The sequence below is a fragment of the Micrasema longulum genome, unplaced genomic scaffold (genome assembly GCF_059751315.1).
Source record: "Micrasema longulum isolate JH-2025_06_02 unplaced genomic scaffold, ASM5975131v1 h1tg000611l, whole genome shotgun sequence".
Classification (NCBI taxonomy): domain Eukaryota; kingdom Metazoa; phylum Arthropoda; class Insecta; order Trichoptera; family Brachycentridae; genus Micrasema; species Micrasema longulum.
In genome coordinates this window covers 170057-193493 of record NW_028277807.1, presented here as the reverse complement: position 1 = coordinate 193493, position 23437 = coordinate 170057, and the positions used below count along the sequence as shown (strand labels likewise).

The following is a 23437-nucleotide window of genomic DNA, read 5'->3' as shown; positions in this document are numbered from 1 at the left end:
GGTTCACGAAGATTTATGAGTTCGTTGTTATTCGTATCAACCATCTTGGTTTAGTGAGCGTATTTTATTTTATAGTCTCAAGTGTTTTTATTATTCGGCTAACCCTACCAACATTGAAAACGATTACACGATTATATAAAATGTACCTTTATCGGCTTGCTTACCATATAGTGCATAACGTCTTTAGGGACTAAAGTCTCCATGGCGGTGCTTACATACAAAGAAAACTTGCTCGTCGCCGAACGAGAAAAGCTGCCCGAAAAAGCTCTCTGTGATCTGGTAGACTTGGCATATTTGTGCAGACATAACGTCGCCTCAGTTCATTTTTATCCAACAGACCAAAACCCAAATCTACAGAAATAGACCTTTAAAGTTTTTTAACGAAAAAGGCATAATTTATGACCACAACTTAAGATTCCTCAAACAATTGAAATAAAAAAAAAAACATTTAAATTTTATAATTGAAGGTTTTCTCAAAACTCCTATACACTAAACTTAATTTCGTTGAATATGGTATGTTGGAATAAAACGAACAAAAGCGACGATAAGGTAATTTTTCGAAGGCATTCGATAAGGTGTCTCATAAACTTCGTTTAAGGAAAATGCAAGCGTTGGGGATAGAAGGTAATTTGTTGGAGTGGTTTTCAAGTTATTAAGGAAATTATATGTTAAGGTTAATTCTACAAAATCACAGCCATTTTACGCTTCTAGCGGCTTGCCACAGGGAAGTCACTCGGGACCAGTACTGTTTTAAATTTTCATTAATGACATTGTTTCCATTTTTGAGGATGTACAAGTTGTCTTGTTTGCAGACGACAAAAATAAATAAGGAAATATCAAATGTTAATGATTGTAAAACATTTCAGTTAAACTTAAATAAACTGAATAGTTGGTGCATACAAAATATTTTTTTTTTGAATGTAAGTAAGTGCAAATCAATTACTTTCTGTCGTAAAAAAAACCCTATTATGTTTGAATACACTATAAATGACATATTGCTCGAAAGAGTGAGCGAAATAAGAGACCTGGGTATAGTGTTTGATGTAAAACTAGAATTCGTTAATCACATTAACAACATAAAAAACAAAAGCATGAAAAAAATAGGTTTCCTGCTTCGCATTTTCAAAGACTTTAATTCACTTAAAGTAATTATTATTTTGTATGTAGCACTAGTTCGTAGTAAGTTGGAATATAATTCCACAGTTTGGTCTCCTTAGTATAAATTACACATTAGGAACATAGAGGGAATTCAAAAAAAGTATTTGAGATTCGTAAATTTTAAATGAAATATTCCCTCAGATAACATAGATTACACGTATCTATTAGACACTTTAAATTTAATTTTATTATGAGATCGTAGAAAAATAAATGACCTTGTTTTTTTATTTTAAATTTTAAATTCGGAGCTCGATTGTTGGGAACTCCTGAATCTTATTAACTTCAAAATACCGAATCGAGTCACTAGAAGTACGGAGTTGTTTGCAACTACGAGTACATACGTAGGTACTAACTATGCACGACAATCTCCTATTCCGCGTTTGCATTCCTTAGCAAACAAATTTACTTGTGATACAGACATTTTTAAAACGACAATTATTCATTTTAAAACGTTTTTAAATGCACTGTTTAAAACTAATTATTATTGTCGTAATAAAACTTTCTTTTTCATGCATTTTTTTCTCTGTTTTTGATGTGTATTATTATTATCCTATCTGTTTCTGAAATTAATGTATCAAATATTTTTGTGTACCATAAAATATAATTATATCTTATAAATACTTACGGAAAACTATTTTTTATAATTTGTTTTTAACATTAATTTGTTAGTACCATTTTTTTATACGTATATATGTATTTATATACACATATTTTATTTATTTATTTTATTTATTTATTCACACTCTTTATCAAAATACAATCCCATGTTCACTTTGCCCAGCTAACAAGGGTACATACCCCGTTCCAAGCTAGGCAATTAATATATTATAATAGTTAACAAATTAATATAGAGCACAGACAAACAAAATATAAACTTATTCGTATACACATTTTGATACATATATATACACATATATACACATGTACATACACACACACGTACACACACCCATGCCCATACACATACATACATTCATAAAAACATATACAATTTATTTATGCGAAACTTCATAGTTGTCATCTATAAATATATTTAAAAAATATTATTCCTTATTTTTTATATTTTATTTTCGACATCCAGTAAGAATCTCCAATCCGTGGCATGCATCAACTTTTCTGACTTGGTACGACCAATGTCATGAAAGAGCGAGGTCAACACCTTCCGTAACTTGACAACGCTCCCGTCTTTCCACGATTCTGGCAAAAGGTTATGGACCTTTTTGCCTACGTAATAGTGTTGTCTCGATGCCAGAACAGTGTTGACCCCTTCACTTAGTATCAGATCCCTATATGAGTATCTTGTATTATGGTTGTGGTTGACGCTTGGGTAAATGTCTCTATTTATGTGTGTAACCACTATATATATATATATATATATATATATATATATATATATTTGTTTTAATTCTTTACAAGTTATTTACAATTTGCTTTTTAATTCAATCACTTTTCTTGTATCCATATTTTTTCTTTTTACTATGTAAAGTTTAACTTTTTATTTTGCAAAGCAGTATGTTTTTTATTGTTTCTACATGTATACAAAAAAGTGTTGTTTATTTTTTAAATTACTACTTACTATGTTTTGTACTTACCTGTATATTTTTTGTAAATGCCCCTCGGGCGTATTGTAAAATTAAATAAATAAATAAAAATAATATGTAGGTATGTTAATCGGCTGTTAAAATGACGTTTTTAAAAAAAATAATTAAATATAAAAGAACAAATAATATAACCTACTACATTAAGATATGTTTTTCACAGAGTAGCCCTGGGGGCCAGTAAATACAATTCGTTTTAATTGCTCATTTATATTAATTTATCTTTCATAAGATAGCACATATTTTAACAAAAAAAAAATATTTTTAGTGATCGAAATATACGATTAGTACTCGAAAAAGTCTAAAATATTTATATATTTTTTGAGGGGTCTGGAAAAATTTTGTGCATATTTTGTGCATATGCCAGACATTTCGCTTACTTTTGATGAAGAATCACCGGTTGTAAATATAAAACTGTCGATAAAAATAAGGAAATAAAAGGTTGAAGTGCTTCAAAAAGAGAACATGGTTTCAAATATATAAAAAAAAAAAATCTAGCTCAACCCTTGTTTCTTCGTAAATAAATAGCAGTAATTTATGGGTGCTAGAAAGAATAGGAAAAAATCTTGCACTGGCGCATTTCATGATTAGCAGTTAAAATACCAACAAGTTTAGAACGGCTGGATGGTAAATGGTGGCATTAAAAGTGATATAGTCAGACGCTAAGCTACAGAAAAGCTCTTTAATTACAGAGAAATTTATTTAAAAGTGTCACGCGGGAAGTGAAATCACATACATTTACGTTTCTTTGAAATCGTCGATTTTATTACCTAACCAAAGACTCATTAATACTCTTAAACATTTCCCAGACGTACCTTAGCTTCCAAAATGTCTACATAATTTTACTTTATCGTAGAAGTAGAAAACACATGCTTGCCGAGGTCAAGTTTTAAGGTCAGGGGACTTTTAAAATGAGAAAGACTTAAGACTCTCAGGCACCTCCCCCTTTCCGCAATCATGAAGGTAAGATGATCAATCTTAAGTTTCAGGTACCAGTCCAGGAACAATGGAATATTCCAGTTCAAAAATTAATATACATATTTCACGTACATTCTACCAGAAATAGAACCCAAGACTTCAAGAATGGAAGGTAAATGAGGCGGATTTATCTTCATTCCATTTCAGAGCCATCAAAGAGCAGCCATCAAGTTAAAACACTTATTCTAGGCTCTGGTTGTATTTCACATACATAATTGTATTGTTCGTCTGCCTGAATACAGAGAAAAACTCTCGAGACTAATTGTTGTTATTCAAAAAGTTTGTTTATGTTTGAGCAAATATTACGAAAGGTATAAATGCACACCTATTTCCTTCAATGTTTCTACTTGCTGATTTTAAAGAAGTGAAATACTCCACTTTATTTAAACATAGGGTAAATGATGAATGTTACATTGCGTGTTAAAATTATTACTCAATCCAGTCGATGACAGTTCAGAAGCCCTAAAAAAAGGTCTAAACTTCCATAAAACCATTTTAAAGAGTGTAAAAAAACGAATAAACCGCAAAGCCTCTGAAAGAAAGGATATGAAATAAAGTTATGAAAAAAACAGCGTGACGAAAAAATTTTTTTTGATTTTTTTTGTGCGACTGGCGGGAATCGAACCCGCTACAAGGGTTTTACAGTTGGAATTCTAATCAACTACGCTTCGGCACCTGTCTATGTAAGAATACAATTAGAATGTATAACACGTCTGGTTATATTTCAAAGATATTTATTGACTCCGTTCATACATTACATACAGTACAAGCACTAGGAAATTAAATAAATACAATATTGTTGGTTACACGGGTTGACAAGCACTGATTTTACAGATTGAGGGGCAGCGGAATTGTTGTTCACAACAGGGGGTGATTTCGGGTTTCGGGTGGCCAAAGCACGCGTGTGTGCCTCGGACAACCGAACTAGCTCTTCCTAGTAATATGATGTCTCGCGCCGTATTCAGAAGTTAGCGAAAGGGCCGAACAGCCAGCATTCGTACTTCACTGAGTAGGTACTCGGGATCAATTACTTTGATCTGGATTAATCAAATTATATGTCTGACCAAAGAACCCGGATAAGGCAAGCAACTAGGTAAGCAAGGGTTGACAGTATAATATGACTGTACTAGGATCTCGATTAATCAAATTATATGTCTGACCAAAGAATCCGGATGATCCAAATAAGGCAAGCAACTAGGTAAGCAAGGGTTGACAGTATAATATGACTACGGGATGAGAGCCCTGAGTGGGTGTCCTAACCATAAAGTACCAAGAGATAGGTAAGCTGAAGGGTAAGAGGACGACCCGGAATACTCTGACTTTTGGAGCTAGAAATCCACCTAATAAAGGCCAAAATCGAGAGGGGATGAGAAATTTAGGGGTCTCGCGGGGCATGAGGTAAGCGCGGTAGCTGGAGGGCATCGCATTGGAATGCGGTAGAATATGCAAACCTATACCATATGTTGGAGGAGTTGTTAATACGTAACTATCTCGTAAGAAAAGGATAACAATATGCGAAATCAAATTTATAGGGAAAAAGCGGGTGCTATAAATGTTATACAAACTCGCATAAAATATAACATAGTACGTATAATATCCATTTTATTTGAACGTCAACGTTTCCGACTGTATTACATTTTTACACACATTTCAACAATGAAACGTTTTTCATATTTTTGCATTTCGAATATTTGAGTTAGTACGTACTTTGTATTTGTTAAAGATCAAAAGAATTCAACATTGGGTACTGATCATATTATTCCTTGGACCAATGCCTGCAGACGGCGCTCCAAATTCAATATATTACAAATCTCATGTGGTATTTATTCGAAGAAGTGATCATAGTCGGACATTCACGGTCGACGGACAAATAATAATGGAAACATTCTTATTTACACCTTACACTAAGATACGGTAAGTTTTTATCACGATGAATACTACTAACGCAGTGAATGTCAAAACAAATAGTGATTTATAATAGTGAAATGATGAAAACATTGAGAATTCCATTCTTTATTTATTTACGCCATAGAATGGGCATATTACATTTTGCATTTGAAAATCTGAGTGAAAGACTGATCTACCGGTGTACGTTATTAAGATACTCTTATACCGTAACACTTTTGAAGTATACTAAATTATAGAAAATATATACTTCTATTCTGGTTCCAGTTCTAGGGTTAAAATCAACATTTCACTTCCACCACGCTAGGGATCGAATCCATGACCTCAAGAATGGTAGGCGAACGCGCCTGTCACCACACAACGAGGTGAACTTATCTCCACTCGATTATATTTTTTAGGATTATTATCTGAGAGTAGACATCGAGTCTAGCTTCTGAGCAATAACTATATGTAATTAATTGTAAATATATTATAACGAAATCGAAATAAACTGTGTGAATTTCAGAACAGAATATTAAGGTTTTAAAAATACCAGATTTAATTAATGTGATATCACAATAGTTAACAAGTGGTGGTATTCTGAATCTTCTCTACCCACTAGAGAGTGGCTAATTTGGGGATTTTTGTTTTTTGCATGCGACGACACTGCGTAATGTAATAGCCACACTGATGATTAAACGTCAGATGATGTATTAAACTGTTTAAAAAACGGAAAAAAACTAATACGGTTTGGTCAATTCAACCTATTAATGTTGAGTGATGTTTAAGGTCGCAATAATGTTCCAAATGAAAATCTGCATGTTTTATTTGACATTCTCATATTTATTTGACGTTTACACATCAGTGTGGCCATATATGAGTCAAAGTGTAAACGCATGCAAAAAATAAAAAATCCTAAATCAATCACTCTCTAGGGGGTAGAGAAGATTCAAAATAGCATCTTAGGGCTGCTGTTTTAAACGCTCTCGCGGCCATAGATTACGCTTTTATAGCGCGCTATCTACGGCTCCGACAACGTTAAGAATAGCAGCCAAGGGATCAAACCCGGAAAAATGTATATATTTGATATTTTAAGCACGGAAAAGAACCATCGTTATTTGCAGACATAGCTGTCATTATTTGCGTATAAAACGCATTCTAATATGCTTGAGAAAATCAATATGCAATCAGCACGTTGAAAATAAACCAATCAAAATAAAATCTTCGATAAATAAGCACTCATTACACTGTAAACTGGTAAATTAATGGCGCTTTGTATTCAGAGAAAAGTGTAAACAAAATTGCAAATACTGCAAGGTAAATATTTATACTCCGTGGAAAAAAGGAAAGGTTGAGAGAGATTTTGGTAAAGAAACAAAAAAAAAATATTCAAAACAAGCATGTGAGCTCAGCTCCGCCTTATCTTTTGTTCTGTAAATATAAATTTAAAAAGAAAATAGTGAGCTTTGGTAAATTATTTTATAATTTCATTGCCAATGATATGTGCCTAAATAAAAAAAAAATAAAGATCAATGTATTGTTTACCATGAAGCTTTTTTAGTACATCTACAGAAACTCTTACAGTTCAGGTCGGACATGCCGAAAAAGAGTCATGCTAATGTAATGTGTTTGGAACACGACGCACTTAGGTGAAAAAATAATTACGCAAAACAATAAAAACTAAAACAAATGTGAAAGAAAAAAAAAAAACGATAAATAGAGAAAAAAGTGAAAAAAAATGGTCGATTTCCATACTTCTTCTTGGACTAGTTAAATCAACAATATTTTTAATTTGTTGTTGAGTGTATAAAGTGACCACTCAAACCAGCCAATTTCTGGTCATAAGCCCTGTCGATGCCAAGACTTCCATATTCCCTCCTCCAAAATGATCTTTATCTCTGATGGAATAATATTTTAATATAATTATTGGGTTTATGTAAAAAAATATTAGATAAAAAACTTTTGATTTTTTAAATAAAAATATATTAAACAATGTTTGAGTATGTCCAAATGCTTGCAGACTGGCTGGATTTCTTCCCTTCGGAGTTGTTCATATTTAAATTTATTTCAACAGAGAGGAAAAACATTTTTGAGAAGAGATCATGGAAGTCTAGGCATTTACAGGGCTTACGACCTTCATTGGCTGGTTTAAGTGGCCACTTTACACACTGTGTAACATTCACCATTCTGCCCATGTTTGAACATCCACATTTCCTCAACTCTTCCATCTGTTGACTTTTGTGAAGTAAAAGAATGGTGAATGTTACACAGTGTGTAAAGTGGCCACTTAAACTAGCCAATGAAGGTCGTAAGCCCTGTAAATGCCTAGACTTCCATGTTCTCTTCTCAAAAATGTTTTCCCTCTCTGTTGAAATAAATTTAAATAAAATATATTAATTTACTTTTATAGTAAGAATTAATAATCTTATAAACTTACATATGTTTCGTTTAAAAGTATGACAAAAAGTACACTAAAAACACAAATAATCTGCATTTCAAATCACTATAAATATAACAATTTTATTACAAGGGTAGAGGTTTTAATAACGCATTAATGAATATAAAAGCCCATCGCGCTGTAATCGAGCCATTGAGTTTTAGGCTGAAGTGAAAATAGTTGAAACACCATTAAATGTTATTATCCTGGCTGGTATATTAGAGGGAAATATTATTATTGAGATAAGTTCGTGACTAGATCGAGGTCAGAAGATGCTTGAATACAGGTAGCTACAAGGTTATAGTGATGCATTTAAATGACCGTGTTCTGATTGATATTACCATTGGTTTGTAATGTGTAACGAATCAGAAAATTTCATGTGACAGCTTTAAGCATTAGAACAAGACAATTAAATAATACACACTGACGTCTGTAAGGAAAGCCAAGAAAAAAGATCATTTAGATACACCTTTCAAAGCACATTAAATTATTCTTTAAGTTATTTTAGCACCCGACCAATGCTTTGTTGACGTGCAGAATTGCAAAGATTCTACAGATTATGTGCATCGTTCTTTAATGTTGTAGAGCATGCAGAATGAATTTTTTTATGTCTCTGTGAGAGCCTGCAATAACCTCATATTATTGTGATAAATAATATAAACGATTCATCGCTTCTTATAGTTAAGTTAGTAGTAATTATTATTATACGAACAGTGTAATCATATGTTTAAATATAAAACATCTTCACCGACAAGCCATATAAATTGGCTTGGTGAGTCCTGTAATCAAAAGAAAAAGTTTAAAAAAATATGTAAATCACAAAAAATAAATAAAAAATGCAAAATAATAAAAATTACTTTTAGCATAACTAAATCAGGCCAACCCAATCAATCAACCAACCAAATCACCCTAACATACCGATTCATACGTGCGACATAAGAAGCAACAGTTAATGCAAATGTGAATCAGTGGGACATACCGAAACAATTCGGTATCCGGGTATTACGATTGACCAAAATCTCAGATGGGAAACACATATTGACTGGTAAGGTAAAAAAAAACTTATTTACCGCTTTAAAATATTGAGAAACGTTCTGAGCTTGAAACTTCTACGAAACGTATATTTTGAACTGTGCCAAAGCATGATTGGATACGGTATTGTGGACTAGGGTGGAGCCGCTTTTTCTAAACAAGATCCATTAATTAAAGTTCAAAAAGCAATTATACGAATCATTAAAAAAAAAAACCATTCCAGTGTCAGAACCAATATTTAGGAATGAAATGTTTTGAATGTGAGACAGTTATTTATACTGACCTTGTTAAAAGATGTCCGTGTTAAGAAACCTCGACTAGTTTAAATACACTCCAAAAAACTAGAGCCATAACTCAAGGTAGTCTTATGGTTCCTCAAATGAAGACAATTTTTGCCCAAAGACACTCAAGTTTTGTAGGACCTCGATGCTATAATAAGCTTCCTCAAGAAATTACTCATTCTTCCAACAATAAATTCCCAGCTGAAGTTAAAGAATGGCTCCTAGAAATCGGAAGAAGTCAACTGGATGAGGTTCTGAGAATAAGAATTTAATGCTGCCTGCAATCTTCGATATTCAATGTCTGAATAAGTCCGTAAATCCAGTTTTGTACTCCAAGTAGTTTTCATTTTGGAAAGAACTAGAGTTAATTCTTGGTGACCGACCGAAACAAGATTTTCAGCCGTAACCGAAATCGAAACTTATTCGAATATATTAAAAGTCATTTTAAAACGCCCAAAATTAGGCGTATTTATTGTTTAACCTAACGAGTTTATTAAAATACACAATGAAATGAAATAAAAGGCGTAAATTTGTTTGTTTTTAGCACTTTTTTGTTCGTTATTATGTTATGCATATAACTTACATCGTCACGAGCCATTAGATGCACCCGAGTACAGCCGAACGTAATCCGATACATCCTGCAATGACATGGATTAAAGCACACGATGGCAACATGGAAAATGAGCGAGCGGATGAATTAGCGAAAAAAGCTTCCAAAATGAGAACTCTCCCTACGGATGACCATATTCCTATGTGTCGTATATGAAAAAAATAGTGCAAGAAAAATCAAACGATACTTGGAACAAAAGATATTTATCAAGTGATACAGGAAAAATAACGAAATCGTTTTTTAAAAATTTAAAAGATGCCGAGATATTGGATACTTTTGGGCGGACTTACGAGCTAACTCAAATACTTTCAGGTCATGGTGCTTTTTGAAAATATCTTCATAGATTAAAAAAAAAGAGATGATGATTGCTGCCCTTGCGATGGACTCAGCTCTCAGGACGACCTCCATATATTACACGATTGTCCTATGTTTGACGCCGAGAGGTTAAACTGCATACAAATGTGCGCACAATACGGCCAAATTTTTGAAAACCCAGAGGAAGTAATAAAAAATAAAGCCACTGCCGAAAGATACATTGACTTTCTAAAGGCCATAGTTACAAAAATGAAAAAAATTAATGAAGGAATGGACTCAGACCCGTGAAAAATAACTATTGTGCAAAATATACATACCAGGAAAAAAGCTTTGTACGCATAAGCAAAGCGATGGATAACGGATACAAGAGAAAAAAAAACCGACACATCTCGAGCGCAGGTTTCGGCTGAGATGAAATGTCAGCCAATTTTAGGCCAAAACCGAGACCGCGGCCGAAACTAGTTTTACTGGCCAAACCGAAACTTCGGTCGGTCTCTATTAATTTTATTCTGAAACGGTACAAAATTAACGTATGTAATTTATTTGAGACGTGGAGTGTGGAATAAGTTTTTGTGTTTATTTTACACAGTAAAGTTAGGTGAACCGAATGGAAAGGAATTACACGAAGCAAGTGCGACCAACGTCGTTAAATTTCACTAAAGATTTACGACCAAACTTTGCTTTGTAAGTAAACCCATCACCGAGAACATTTAAAGCAAATTAAATTTAAGCCAAACAGCCTTTGAAGTAATTAATGATCATAATAATAAATATGAGGACGTAAATTTCTACATAGTTTGATGCACTTCGAAATCTAACTTTATATGGAATATGTGTATTTAAGACGATTTAATAATTTTCTCTTCATTTTATTCCTCGTCATGTCTCCATACAAACTCCTCATCCGATTATTATAATTATTAAAGTTGGATAATTTATACAGCGCCATTTTTGTAAAAATCACTTCAAGGGTACTTTACAATAAATAAATATCCCAGCACGTCTTGCAGTTACAGAGCGCATAGACGGTAAGTAATTTACATGTTTTAATTTGACAATGATGTTCAGTGTAAATGATATTAAAAAAAAAACGTTTTTAAAATTAAGAGTTAAATTATAACAATTCTTGCAGCTGCTAAGCGCATGGGCTGTTGTAATTCTAGACCCCATTTACACAGTTTAAGTATTTTATGGTTGATAACATTTACATATGGAAGCAAAATTAACAATTTTCTTGTAGCTTAGGGTTGCCATATTTCGCTAGGGTCTCGTCGGGACGCTCTGCAATGGAGATATGTAGTTAAAAAAGGGAAATTTCATAACGGTTTTTCAAAAATACAATAGAAATGTTTTTCTTACATTTTATGTGGTGTTTCTTGAGGAAGGAGTACCGCTGGCCATATTTGTTCTATGACTTAATATTAACGTAATACGGCAATATTGATCCTACAGTCCCTAGGCCGCGATTATGAACGGCTATCTTCATCGGTATATACTGAGACGGTATAAACTAATATCGATATTTATGTACGAAAGTGTGTATATTCAAAATTCAAAGTATCTTCGTCGTTAACCGGTAATTAAACATGTTTAGAAAAAAAGTTGTAATCATATTATATTTTTCATACAGAAAACTTAATTTTACTTTCTAGATAAAATTGTAGATAAATTTTAACTTCCCACCAGAATATGTACCCTGGCAGCAGAAGACATTTTTTATCATTATGTTTTTATGAGCAGGAATTGAATTACTGACTTTCACTATATTAAGGCAAGTTCAGCTTCCACAAAGTTCTTTAAATACATCAATTGCTGAAAGCATTTTCCACCTTATTTTCACATTCATACTCAATACGGCAGTGGAAGATTTTTGTTGATTGACAGCGTTGCACTGTGTAAGTTTAAATCGGGACATTATAGGTTTCATCGAGACGTCGAGACAGGAGACTCAATAACAGTGACAGTCCCGATATATCGGGACGGATGACAACCCTATTGTAGCTACAAAGCGCAAGGACGAGTGGAATTCTAGCAACTTAAAATTATATCGATATTTACAAAAATAAACATTGAGCAGAGTAGATACTTTGCCAAGTGTTCATGCTACAAAGTAAATAAAAAAAAAAACAAATAAATAAAGCACTGTTCCAACATTATGATTAACAAACACGTTACCGAGGGATGGTGCGTTCTGTTCCAACACCATATTCTATGCATTCCTTTTCTTATTATATTGTATTAAAGTGTTACAGAAGTATTTTTCAAAAATACATTTGTAAATAAACAAGCATTTTCGCCCACGAAAAACGCATTTACTTTTTAAAATGTATATTTTTAGACAAAATAAAATAAAAAATATAAATTATGCGAAACTTTCACAAGTCGGTTTTACTTTTAATACCCCCCCAACTTGCGTTTATTTTGTAAGTACTTAAAGTTGAAATAAATCATGTTCTTTTTGATATTTCAAAAACAAATTAATTGTTAAAGGTAGTTTAGTACCATACATTTGGACGCTTAAAAATCTTCTTTAATATTCTAAAAGGTACAAAAAAATATGTTTACAAGAAAAGTGGGCGCTGGAAAGATATTAGAATACCTAATTGAATAATTCTCAGAATAGTTTCCGCCTATTACACTAATGATCTTCTTATTTTATGCATTCCGATATGAAATAGGTGATTCAGAAAAATCACCAGTCAACGTCACGTCAGTTAAACAAAATAATATCTGCGCAACATATGTCAACGACGTACGCCAAGAAATCCGGTGATATTTGGGAAGAAAATACGTAAATACCTCTACACGCTGGCCGACGTGTAGACGGGATTATTTGCGGCTGGCGGAGCTGGCACACGCGCTGGAACATACGCTGGCGCGCGATCCGTCTGTTATCGGGTTTTCAACACACATCGAAGGGCGCTGGCCGAGCACCGGTCACCACATCCACACGTCGCGCGTCGGCCCAGTTTTTGTACGCTACAGACTACCGGAGAGAGCGCACGGCGCACGTGACATTTTATGCGCTTTATAGCCCCGCCACACTATGCTCCTTGCGCTGCTCATGCTTATGCTCCCCGCGTTGCCGCTCTCTCGCCCGATGTTGCCCTCTCCGCCCACATACTGCTCTACTCGCGCAATTAATCGCACTTGTCATTTGTCTTTCTACATAATGGACGACGAAACTGTGACCGCATGCGCGCTTTGCATTTTTAGTACAGCTAATTATATCAATGTATGGAATATTTTTGTTTTTTGAAAAATATTTTTTATTTCCTTTTTTAATTACTTTAAAATAAAAAAGTACCTTATAATCTTTTGCAGAATATTTTCTTTTCTCTTTCTTATATTACACAAAAATATTATACCTGTCTATTTATTATAGGAGCAAAAATTCATAAACATTTCTTGTATACCCACGAACAGGCCGTGGCTTTGTAGGATTTTTGTTAACTATTTTTACTGTTAATATATGTATTTTATTGCTAAGTAATTATCCTTTATTTTTTTAATACTCTGTTTTACCTCTTATGTATATTGTAAAAAACAAATAAAAAAAAGATAAAAAAATATCATGCAAAGAAATATACATCATTTAAAAATGACGCGTGCGTCTTGTGTGAGTGCTCTATGCGTACTGCGAGACTGCGACCGCGCGATTATGTGGCCACTCACTCGCGCTCATATTGCCGGTCCTTTGACTCGCGCTCAAAAAACTGACAAAATAGGGAGCGATGGGCACGACGAGGAGCATGACGTGCGGCATGACGAGTAATGTTGCCACACTACGTCTCTGCCTCTTTTCCTCGCTACTTCCCATGCCACTCGTCGAGTGTGTGGCAGGCCCATTAGACGTCCGCACATTGGCCCGCACCTACAAATACTGAACGGCTCGCCAACGTGCGGGCAGTTTAGCGATTTCGTTGCCAATACGCGCTCTAGCGTGATGGCCAACGTATTGGCCAGCGTATAGAGCCGCTTTAAAAAAGATAATAAATAATCGAATGTGACGTATTTCAACATGCAGTGTCAACGACCACATGACATTTATTTTTAAATTTCGAAATTCAGTTTAGACGATCTTATCTAATTTTTACCCTAATTTTGAAAGCGAAGAAACTGTATTATGTACGAGATCGTTAAGATGATTAATAAGATTATTGTAAGCGTTTACGTCTTGTATTATTTTCAGAAATAGGTTAACAACTGCTTAAGAAAGAAAAACATTAAAAGCGAAACGAATGGAATTAAATCATCTAATCAAACAGTTCGTTTGTGAAAATATATAGATTCTCGAGAAAATAATGGTTACTAACATAAACTTGATCAATGATTCGTGGTCATATGAACGATAAAACCATTGTTTTTTTTAATGAAAACATAATATTCGAGAAAACAAATGGATCGTATTTTGTTGATTATTAGTATATATTTAAATAACTAGGTAAATCTTTCCGAAGAAAGTTATCAAATTAATGTTCTGTTCTGTTATGTACCCGGGTGGTTAAAACCACAGTAATAACTCGGCTGTACGTTAGACTAGTTTATTATAGATAAAGTCAAGTTATTGTAAGAAAAGAAAAAAAATGAACCAGGACGTTCTATTGTTTCCAATAGGCAATATGAATGATTGGTTTGTAGTTACTAACCCATCACTTTTAAGCCATTTTGAATGATTAAAGATATTTTTTTGTAGATTAAGGATAGGCCCTATTGCATAGAATGCTCTCCCAGCAGAGATGCGAGGCTGTGAAAGTGAAGTGATGTTTCCAAAAAAACTTAAAACCCACTTGTTCTCTAAATCATTTGAACAAATCCGTAGCATGTGATAACAAAATAAATTGTTAGACTTAAATTACTAATTTAAATGTTTAATTTTTTTATTATATTTATAGAATCACTTTGTAAAGCGCCCTTGAGGTGTTATATTACAAAAATGGCGCTATATAAGTTATTCATAATAATAATATTAAAATGGTGGCCTCCGTGGTGTAGTGGGTAAGACTTAACTCACGCACGGAAGGCTCGATTTCCGGTGAGAACACAAAAATTCTATGTGATTTTTCTCAGGCCTGGATGTCATGTGATATAATTCACAATTGTAATTGGGCCTTCAAGCCTTTTGTCGTGTAAAAAAAAACTGATATATTTTTTTAATATAATAAATTTATATTATTGTTATCAAAAACATTTTTGACTTTGTGGTCTGACATTTTGCACTTATATGTTTATAATTTTTTATAACTCTAAATTAAAGTGATAAATTTATTACTATCGTAAGCTGACGTGCATTTTTTATAGGACTCGTATATTTTATATTGTAAGATTGACATTATTTACTGTAAAAATAACCACAATTGTCTTTGATGTTTTAAAGGTACACTTATGCAGATGGCTTTCGTCAACTATCCCGACTTAGAAATATTGTTTCAGGTCCAGCGACTGAAAATAGTCGACCTTGTTTGAGTGTGACTTTTCTAAAATAAATCACAGACATATGGACAAGCTGAGAAAGAAAATGATTCACTAGCTACCTGGCACAGAAGACAAGATTGGCTCGGCCATCAATTCGAATCACCAAATGGTATAAATCTATTAAAATAGGACTTCACTCTAAACATAAGACTGAAATATCTATACTTTGTTCCATTTTTAAGTAGGCGCCTACACTAATATTTAATAAACATGACTAAAATAAGCATCGCGCACCTTTTGTACACTCTGTTTCAATATTTCACTCATGTTTAAAACTTGAGTAATTATTTCCGAGAAAAATTCAACGCTGTGTGACTCCACGCGGACAGATAATATAAATGTTACTGTGAGATTATTTTCCAACTTAAGACAGAAGCTGAAATATTGGCTCTGTTCAGCTTGAATGATTTCTAACAAAATAATATCATTATGTAGAGCGAAAATCCGATAGAATTGGAATATATAATATCACGTTTTCAAATAAAAATAAAGTCGTGAAATTTATAAGAGTGTTTAAATTTATAATTAAGTGAATTCCGAATTGCTCAATTTTATGAGTATTGTGAAAATCCCCCTTCCTTTCCCCTACTTTATCTCCTCATCCTCAACGTTCTTGCAACGCTCTTCTTTTATTTCTTGTATTATCTTTTATATCTTATTTTTAGCGTGTAACATGTTTTACTATTATTATACAAGAGTATATGAAAACTTTAAGTGGATGTACTATAAGTACTACTTTTATTCTTATTTATTTATTTATATCGTGAGCATACAAGGAAAACAGGCTAAGTCATAATTTTTCTTATTTAGCTAATATTCTTAAACTAATAATTTTACTGTTGATTTTAATAGAAATTTCTTTTGCTTTACACAGAAAAAGCGATGGATTGTGTTTGTAGGGAAAGCAATGGATTGTGTTTAGATTTTGCCAATATTTTCTGTTGCAGATGTTCATAGATTAACTCGATCAAAAAATAATTATAAACTTTGTAAAAAAACATTGAGATATAAATGGACTTAAAGATAACATTCAGCACTTTAGTGATTCTTTAACCAAGTTTTAACTTGGTTAAAGAATCTAAAAATATGAAAAAATTTGCTTGGCCAGTTTACCTCATTCTGTCACTTTTTTAATAAACATAAAATAAAATGAAGTAGTCTAAACAAAATTTACAACAATTATATATCAAATACTGAAAAAATAACGAAGTATAAACGTAGTTTTCAAAACTAACTTGTTTGATTGAAAGTTATTAACTATTAAGTAACTCTAATACGCATATGTTTAATTAAAAACACATTAAAACCAAACGTTTGATTAAATTTGAATCTCAAATTGCATCAATTGATATTTTATAAGAGTTCCCTTGGAAAAGGCAGAGACTTGAGAGATTTATTAATGTCGAATGCAAATAATGAAATAAGTTTTTGAAACCCCGTACTGGAATGTTGAATTCTAGTGCAATAGCATCACTTCATATTACCTTTGATCTATTAATAAGACTCTGGTTCTACATACAAAATGTGATAGCCTGGAATTAGGCAAGCTGTATTCATCTTCTAGCATCTTAAGTTAAATATTTTTACTACTGAGGGATCCTCGTTCCTTAGATTATTAAGTTTATACTTTTTATCCTACCGTTAAATAATTTTAAATGAGTAAAAAAAAAATACATAAATTATTTGCCATATTAAGGACATAAAAGTTTATATTTTTAAATTAACCATTGTTGTTTTTTAAAAGTATATAAGTAATAGTAATTTCACCCTGTTAATGAAATAAGATACAATTTCATGGGCAAAAATCGCTCATGGGCCAGTTATCTAAACAGCCCACAAAGCATGTAAACTGCAAAAATTATAAAAATAGTGCAAATACGAAATCATACAAATTAAAATTATAATACATTAGTAAAACATTTAAGTATTAGAAAATTCGGAAAAAAAAACTTCAAACTATTTCCTTTTTATCAAATGGAAAATAATAAATAATAAGTCTCTCCCAGTATCTGTACATGTAAAAAGGCGATACGGGGGATTATAATATACACTTGTGCTATATATACATATGCAGATATATATTATAAATAAATGAATATTTTTTAATAATAAAATATTGAAGTTAGATAGTTAACCCATCTGAGAATATATTGTTTATAATCTACTTCAAATAATTTATTAACATATTACAACAGAGATGAAGAACATTTAAGAAAAGGTAATATAGAAGTCTAGACATTTACAGGGCTTATGACCTGTCAATGGCTGGTTTAAGTGGCCATTTTGCACACTGTGTAACATTCACAATTCTGCCCAGATTTAAACATCCATATTCCTTCAATTCTTTCATCTGTTGATGTTAGTTCCAAAATTAATTTTACGTAATGCAAATAGAGTAGGGTAGATTTTATAAAGAAACCTAGTAAATAAATTCATTTAACATATTGTAGTAGGTTACATTATTTCGCTAACAAATGTTTTTTATGCAGTTGTAATATGGACCAAGGGAGTCTCATAAATTTTGTGAAATCTGACCGGGATCCTGAACACGTGTTGTCGGTGGCAAGGTCGGAGCTGAAATGAACTAGAGGCGGGATGCAACCGGAGATATAGTTGGCTCTTTTTGGCACATGCCATTTACGTAAACAATCGATACCGTGGACAAAGGCGACGCTAGTTTTTACTATTTACGTAAACATAAGATGACTTCTTATTGGCTAAGAATTCACCAATTACAGACAGCGCCTTACAAAAGGATGTAATCGTTGCGTTGGAGCTGAGTATTTGTGTGTTCTTACAGTTAGTAAATTTGAAATAATTGCGTAAATAATACGGAAATACTTTGGCCCGGTAAATGATAAGATGACATTGTCTTTCCTGAATAGGAATAATGTATTGTAATTTTATTTTAATGTAACATTCATATGTTTTAGCTAGATAAACTAGGGCAGTAGCACTGACTTGTAGGATTTATTTGAACTTTTTATTATGTAAATCATTATACTGTAGGATATGTGAGTCTATGATAATATAAGCAATAATTAGCCTAGGTATTTTGTAATTATATCTCAAATTAGGAATATGTGTATGGAATAAAAATAAACCATAAAAAAGGGAGTGTCCTAGAAAATTCGCGCGCCCAAATGTAGAAAAATAGGGAAGGGCCTCAGGATTAAGGGTAATTATTTAAGCTTAGATTTCTGAGAGAGACAGACAGTTCCGAACAAGAAGCCGCAAGAAAGAGACGAACGAAGATCGCCCAAAGAAGAAATTCGAGACACCATTTGGAGATTCAACAGTGATTCACCGCTTTATTTTTAACAAACTGTTCTTTGTTATAATCAAGTGCTTGAGTCAAAAAAGTTCACCAGTTGTTTGACTTGAGAAGGAAAGGCGACCCCCTCACCTGAAAGTTCTGTCTGTGCTGGTTTTCACGTACCACTGTTGGTTTGAGCACAAACAGTTGATGTTTGTGAAGTTAAAGAGCTGAAACCTTTATTTATGCGGGTGAGATTCATCTAAATGAATTATTTTACCTACATACTAGGCAACGCCTGAAACAGAATGGTGAATGTTACACAGTGTGTAAAGTGGCCACTTAAACCAGCCATTGACAGGTCATAAGCCTTGTAGATGCCTAGACTTCTATATTACCCTTTCTTAAATGTTTTTCATCTTAATATAAACAGCTCCCCAGGGAGTTGAATCCAGCCCTTGTCTACAAAAATTTGGACAAACTCAAAATATTGTTGTCAAATAATTTAATTCAATCAGACCCTTTGCTCACCTCAAACTACGATTATCTCAGAATATGTTCATCAACGATTTTTCACTGTTGATTTGGGGGCTAGCGGAATCAAGATGTCATGTCCGTGTACTTTATATAACCACGTGTACTTTGATGTTTTTTGTAGATATTTATTAATAAAACTCCACTGTCCACAATACTTTTGAATCCCCATATTAATTTTACTAAACCAGTATTACTGAACCGATTCGTTTGATTGATATTTTATATCAACATTATTAGATTGGCAAAACCAAGTTTACTGTTTTCTTTTCCAAATTGGTTTCTCTTTTTTAGTTCGGTTTCCAAATGCGAGTAAATAAAGTAAGAGAGTTATCAGGTGTGGTGCAACGCGTAGATGATTGCGGGAAATCAAATTGAAAGACTGGAGCGAGGCGTGTACTAATATAACACAGGAATGGGGAAAGTAAACAAATGGTGGATGCGTTAGCATTACCAACTCAAAACATCGAGTTTAAATTTGATTTCAATGTTTGTTGAATTTTGAAGTGTCGGAAATGGACGATAGACACGAAAATCATTTTACGCTTTCAAATAAACTGATTTGAAAAACTATTTTACAACATAATGTACAATGTACATATCTATGGAAACAATTTCTTAAATAAAATCAACGAGAGCAAAATTAATTTACTTGGGCACGTGAAAGTTTTAGTGTTTTACAAAATAATCTTACACTATAGAATAAATGATTTAACTTTGCTAGTTTCACGATAGCTGATCGTCTAACCTATCATCATGACAAATATCACCAACTTGAAACTAAGCGTTATGTAAATTAACCTTTCCCTCACTAAGCATCCAAAAATTACACATGCTCCGAACGGGGGGATCAAACGACCCCAGCGCCTACTTGTATATAGAATCAGGAGAACAAAACGTTGGAAGTGTTTATGACCGTACAATAATTTATTCATTTTTTCGCGTACACATATTTTACTCATTCGTGTATTTTATTCATTTTTGTTAGTTTGCCGAATGTTTATGTACATGTAGTGAAATTGACCAAATCGGTCTATGGAGGATTTGAATCCCCCCTTCAGTTCGGCTAGGTTAAACGAATTAATGCTCATAATAGACCTATTTAAATTTTTAAATCTTTCATTGACTTCAACATAGATACTTGTATTTCACAAAGTACGGATGCATAATATTACTCTTATATGGTGAATGCGTATTAGTCATTATAAGTTAGTAAACGAGAATCTTTAAAGTACTAACAATAAAGCACTCGTATCTAACCGCAGTCCGAGTTCTGGAAGACCTAGGCCAAGAGAGCGAGTTTTCTAGGGGACTTATATCAACAATAGCCCTTCAAAAGGCACAATAACGCAGAAGCTCATGAAGTTCTAATCTCTAAAGTGCGTAGTGAGGTGGTATGTGGTAAGTCGAAGGGCTTACCGTCCAGGTTTGTGTGTGTTCGAAGTCGCTGTGATGTTGGGTTTTTGTCTGGGATCGCTGTGTGTCCGTTTGGGTCTCACGGCCAGCTTGTGTTTGGCTGCTGATGTGTCCAATAGGGTGGAGGAGGGGGCTCCGAGGTCCAGCTCGGGATCCAGGCGGGGCTTTCTGGGAACAGATGTCATGCTATGTACTACTCGGGTGGGTAAAGGAAGCGAGCGGACTAAAATAATGAAAGGGATCATGTAAACATATTGTTAAATAGTAACCACATTTTTATACAATCACTTTTGCATGCATAGTTTCATCTAGCTGCTGTAAATTTTGTGTGAAGACCTGCCGGGATAGTCAGCTGTGATGTTGTTAAGAAAATTCTTAACACTTTTTTTTGAAGAGGAAACAGGTAACTCGAGTTAGGTAAAAGAACGTGCAGAATATAAAGAGAGAGAAAAAAATAATCGTGTAAAAATGTCTTATTTTATTTGTCGAAACTATATTTCGGAATCTACTTAGTTTTTAAGCGATATTGTGCTGTGTCGTTCGCATTCTTTTTTAACGTTTCATTTCAGTATCTATCATCAATGTAGGTAAATGCTTAATTTTTAAGTAATTAAACTCTTTCTTACCGAAATACTATAGGAGACGTGCTCATTTAATAATTTATTTATTTATTCATTCAAAATTGCACTAGTTTAAATAAGAATTAACTTATTAAGGCTTTTAGGCTATGCCCGTGTCAAGCCACAATAAATAACAATAAAAATTCATAGTAAAATTAATTAGATCAAATTATAATGACAGAATAACAATCTAAAATAAAAGGTAAATGTAATGAAAAATAAAATTCCAAAGAATACAATGCAAAAAAGATAATCAGAAAAAAAAAATTTAATATAAATTATACAAATTAAGAATCACACATAATCAAATATATAAAATAATGGTATCATTAAAATAATAGTAAAATATAGTTGTATTAAAAAAAACAAAATTAGAGTTTTATTGAAATCATCAGAAAAAGAATATATATAAATAAACATAATTGAAATGATAATTGAGATATGTTTTCTAGAAACTCACTCAATACTATAGTAAGAAATATAAGAAATAGGAGCAATAAACCATATGCCAAATAATAGTACGTACTAAATTAAATTATACAAAAAAACATAATAAAAAAACATAAAAATATCATGATATATAAAAAGCAAATAAAAGTAAAAGTATGGAAGGAAAGGAGATTTGTAAATTTTTGCTAAATGATAATCTTGACCTATAAAAAAATGTACTTCTTGTCCTTATTCAAACCCAACGGAGCTTAATATGTTGCATTAATACATTAATTATCGCAGTGTATCTTAAAAAAATATTAAAACCAAATATTACCAAAAAATGTTATTCAAGTAGAGAATATAAGCACAAGAAGAGTATGGAAAGTGAAAAAGTAGATAACTTTAAGGGAAATATTTATTTTAAATCAACTGATGTTGAATTAGCCAAAAAAACGTAAAACCTTTTGCCAGTAAAGCTCTACAAAATGCATACATTATGGTTACTGATTTACATACCGCTAGCCCAAAGCGACAGTGAAATAAACCCGAAATTTCCGATTTTGAGATACAATAAATGAATGTTTTTAAATAAAAAAATATCGAAGTGAGATAGTTAATCTATGTAAAAATATACTATTTATAATTTACTTCAAATAATTTCATTCGGTCTTAGACTCCTTTTTGTTCACCTCAAAGTCCGATTAACTCAGAATATGTTCTTCAAAGATATCTCACATTTGCTTTGGACTAGCGATATACTAAACCGTGCAATATTTGAGTGTCATCGATGGTACTATGTAAATAAATAAAAAAACACTTTTATAACATGAACCGATACATGTAAAAAAATGCGTATTTTTTAGCAGGCAAATCACGAACATATCATGTATGTAAGCGAAAAATCTGCATGTTTCAATGAATCATAACCCATTTCTTTAGAAAGAAAGTAAATGTAATATTTTAAAATTTCTGACTGGCAGATTCGTAGAAATGAAGAAACTTAATAAATTGACAGCTACCATTTGAAGTTCTGCGAATGATGATATTTAAAAATAGTCTTAAATAGTCCTGCTTGTTACTTTTTTGACGTGATCTAAATTCTAAGAATCTTCTTATATGTTTAACCTGGATTATTAAGTTAGTTGGAAAAAAATAAGGAAATTCATATGTAAAAAACTTGTTCTTTGTATTTTGTTTGGCTCTTTTAGAAACATGTGTTTTCTTTGTTATAATGTCGAAAAATCAACTTTTTCAGTTCAAACATATACGCGCATACTGTTTTGTGTTCATTTATTTCACAGTTTACATTTAATATAGCTTAAACATAATACAATTGGTCAGACAATCGACAAAATATTTTATTTCCCCGTTTTTAATAAAACTACAGCTCTCATATATTTCCATGAAGTTG

General features: G+C 32.6%; 1 protein-coding gene across 5 annotated transcripts in view; it reads right to left on the bottom strand.

Moving 5' to 3' along the window:
- The window catches only part of Obsc (Obscurin), a 156346-nt gene that overhangs the window by 75314 nt on the left and 57595 nt on the right, over positions 1–23437 (bottom strand). For all 5 annotated transcript variants that reach the window (XM_088228826.1, XM_088228821.1, XM_088228824.1 and 2 more), the window contains one exon: positions 20978–21142. In XM_088228826.1, the coding sequence (XP_088084952.1) occupies positions 20978–21142 (165 nt within the window). The remainder of the gene's footprint in view (positions 1–20977; positions 21143–23437) is intronic.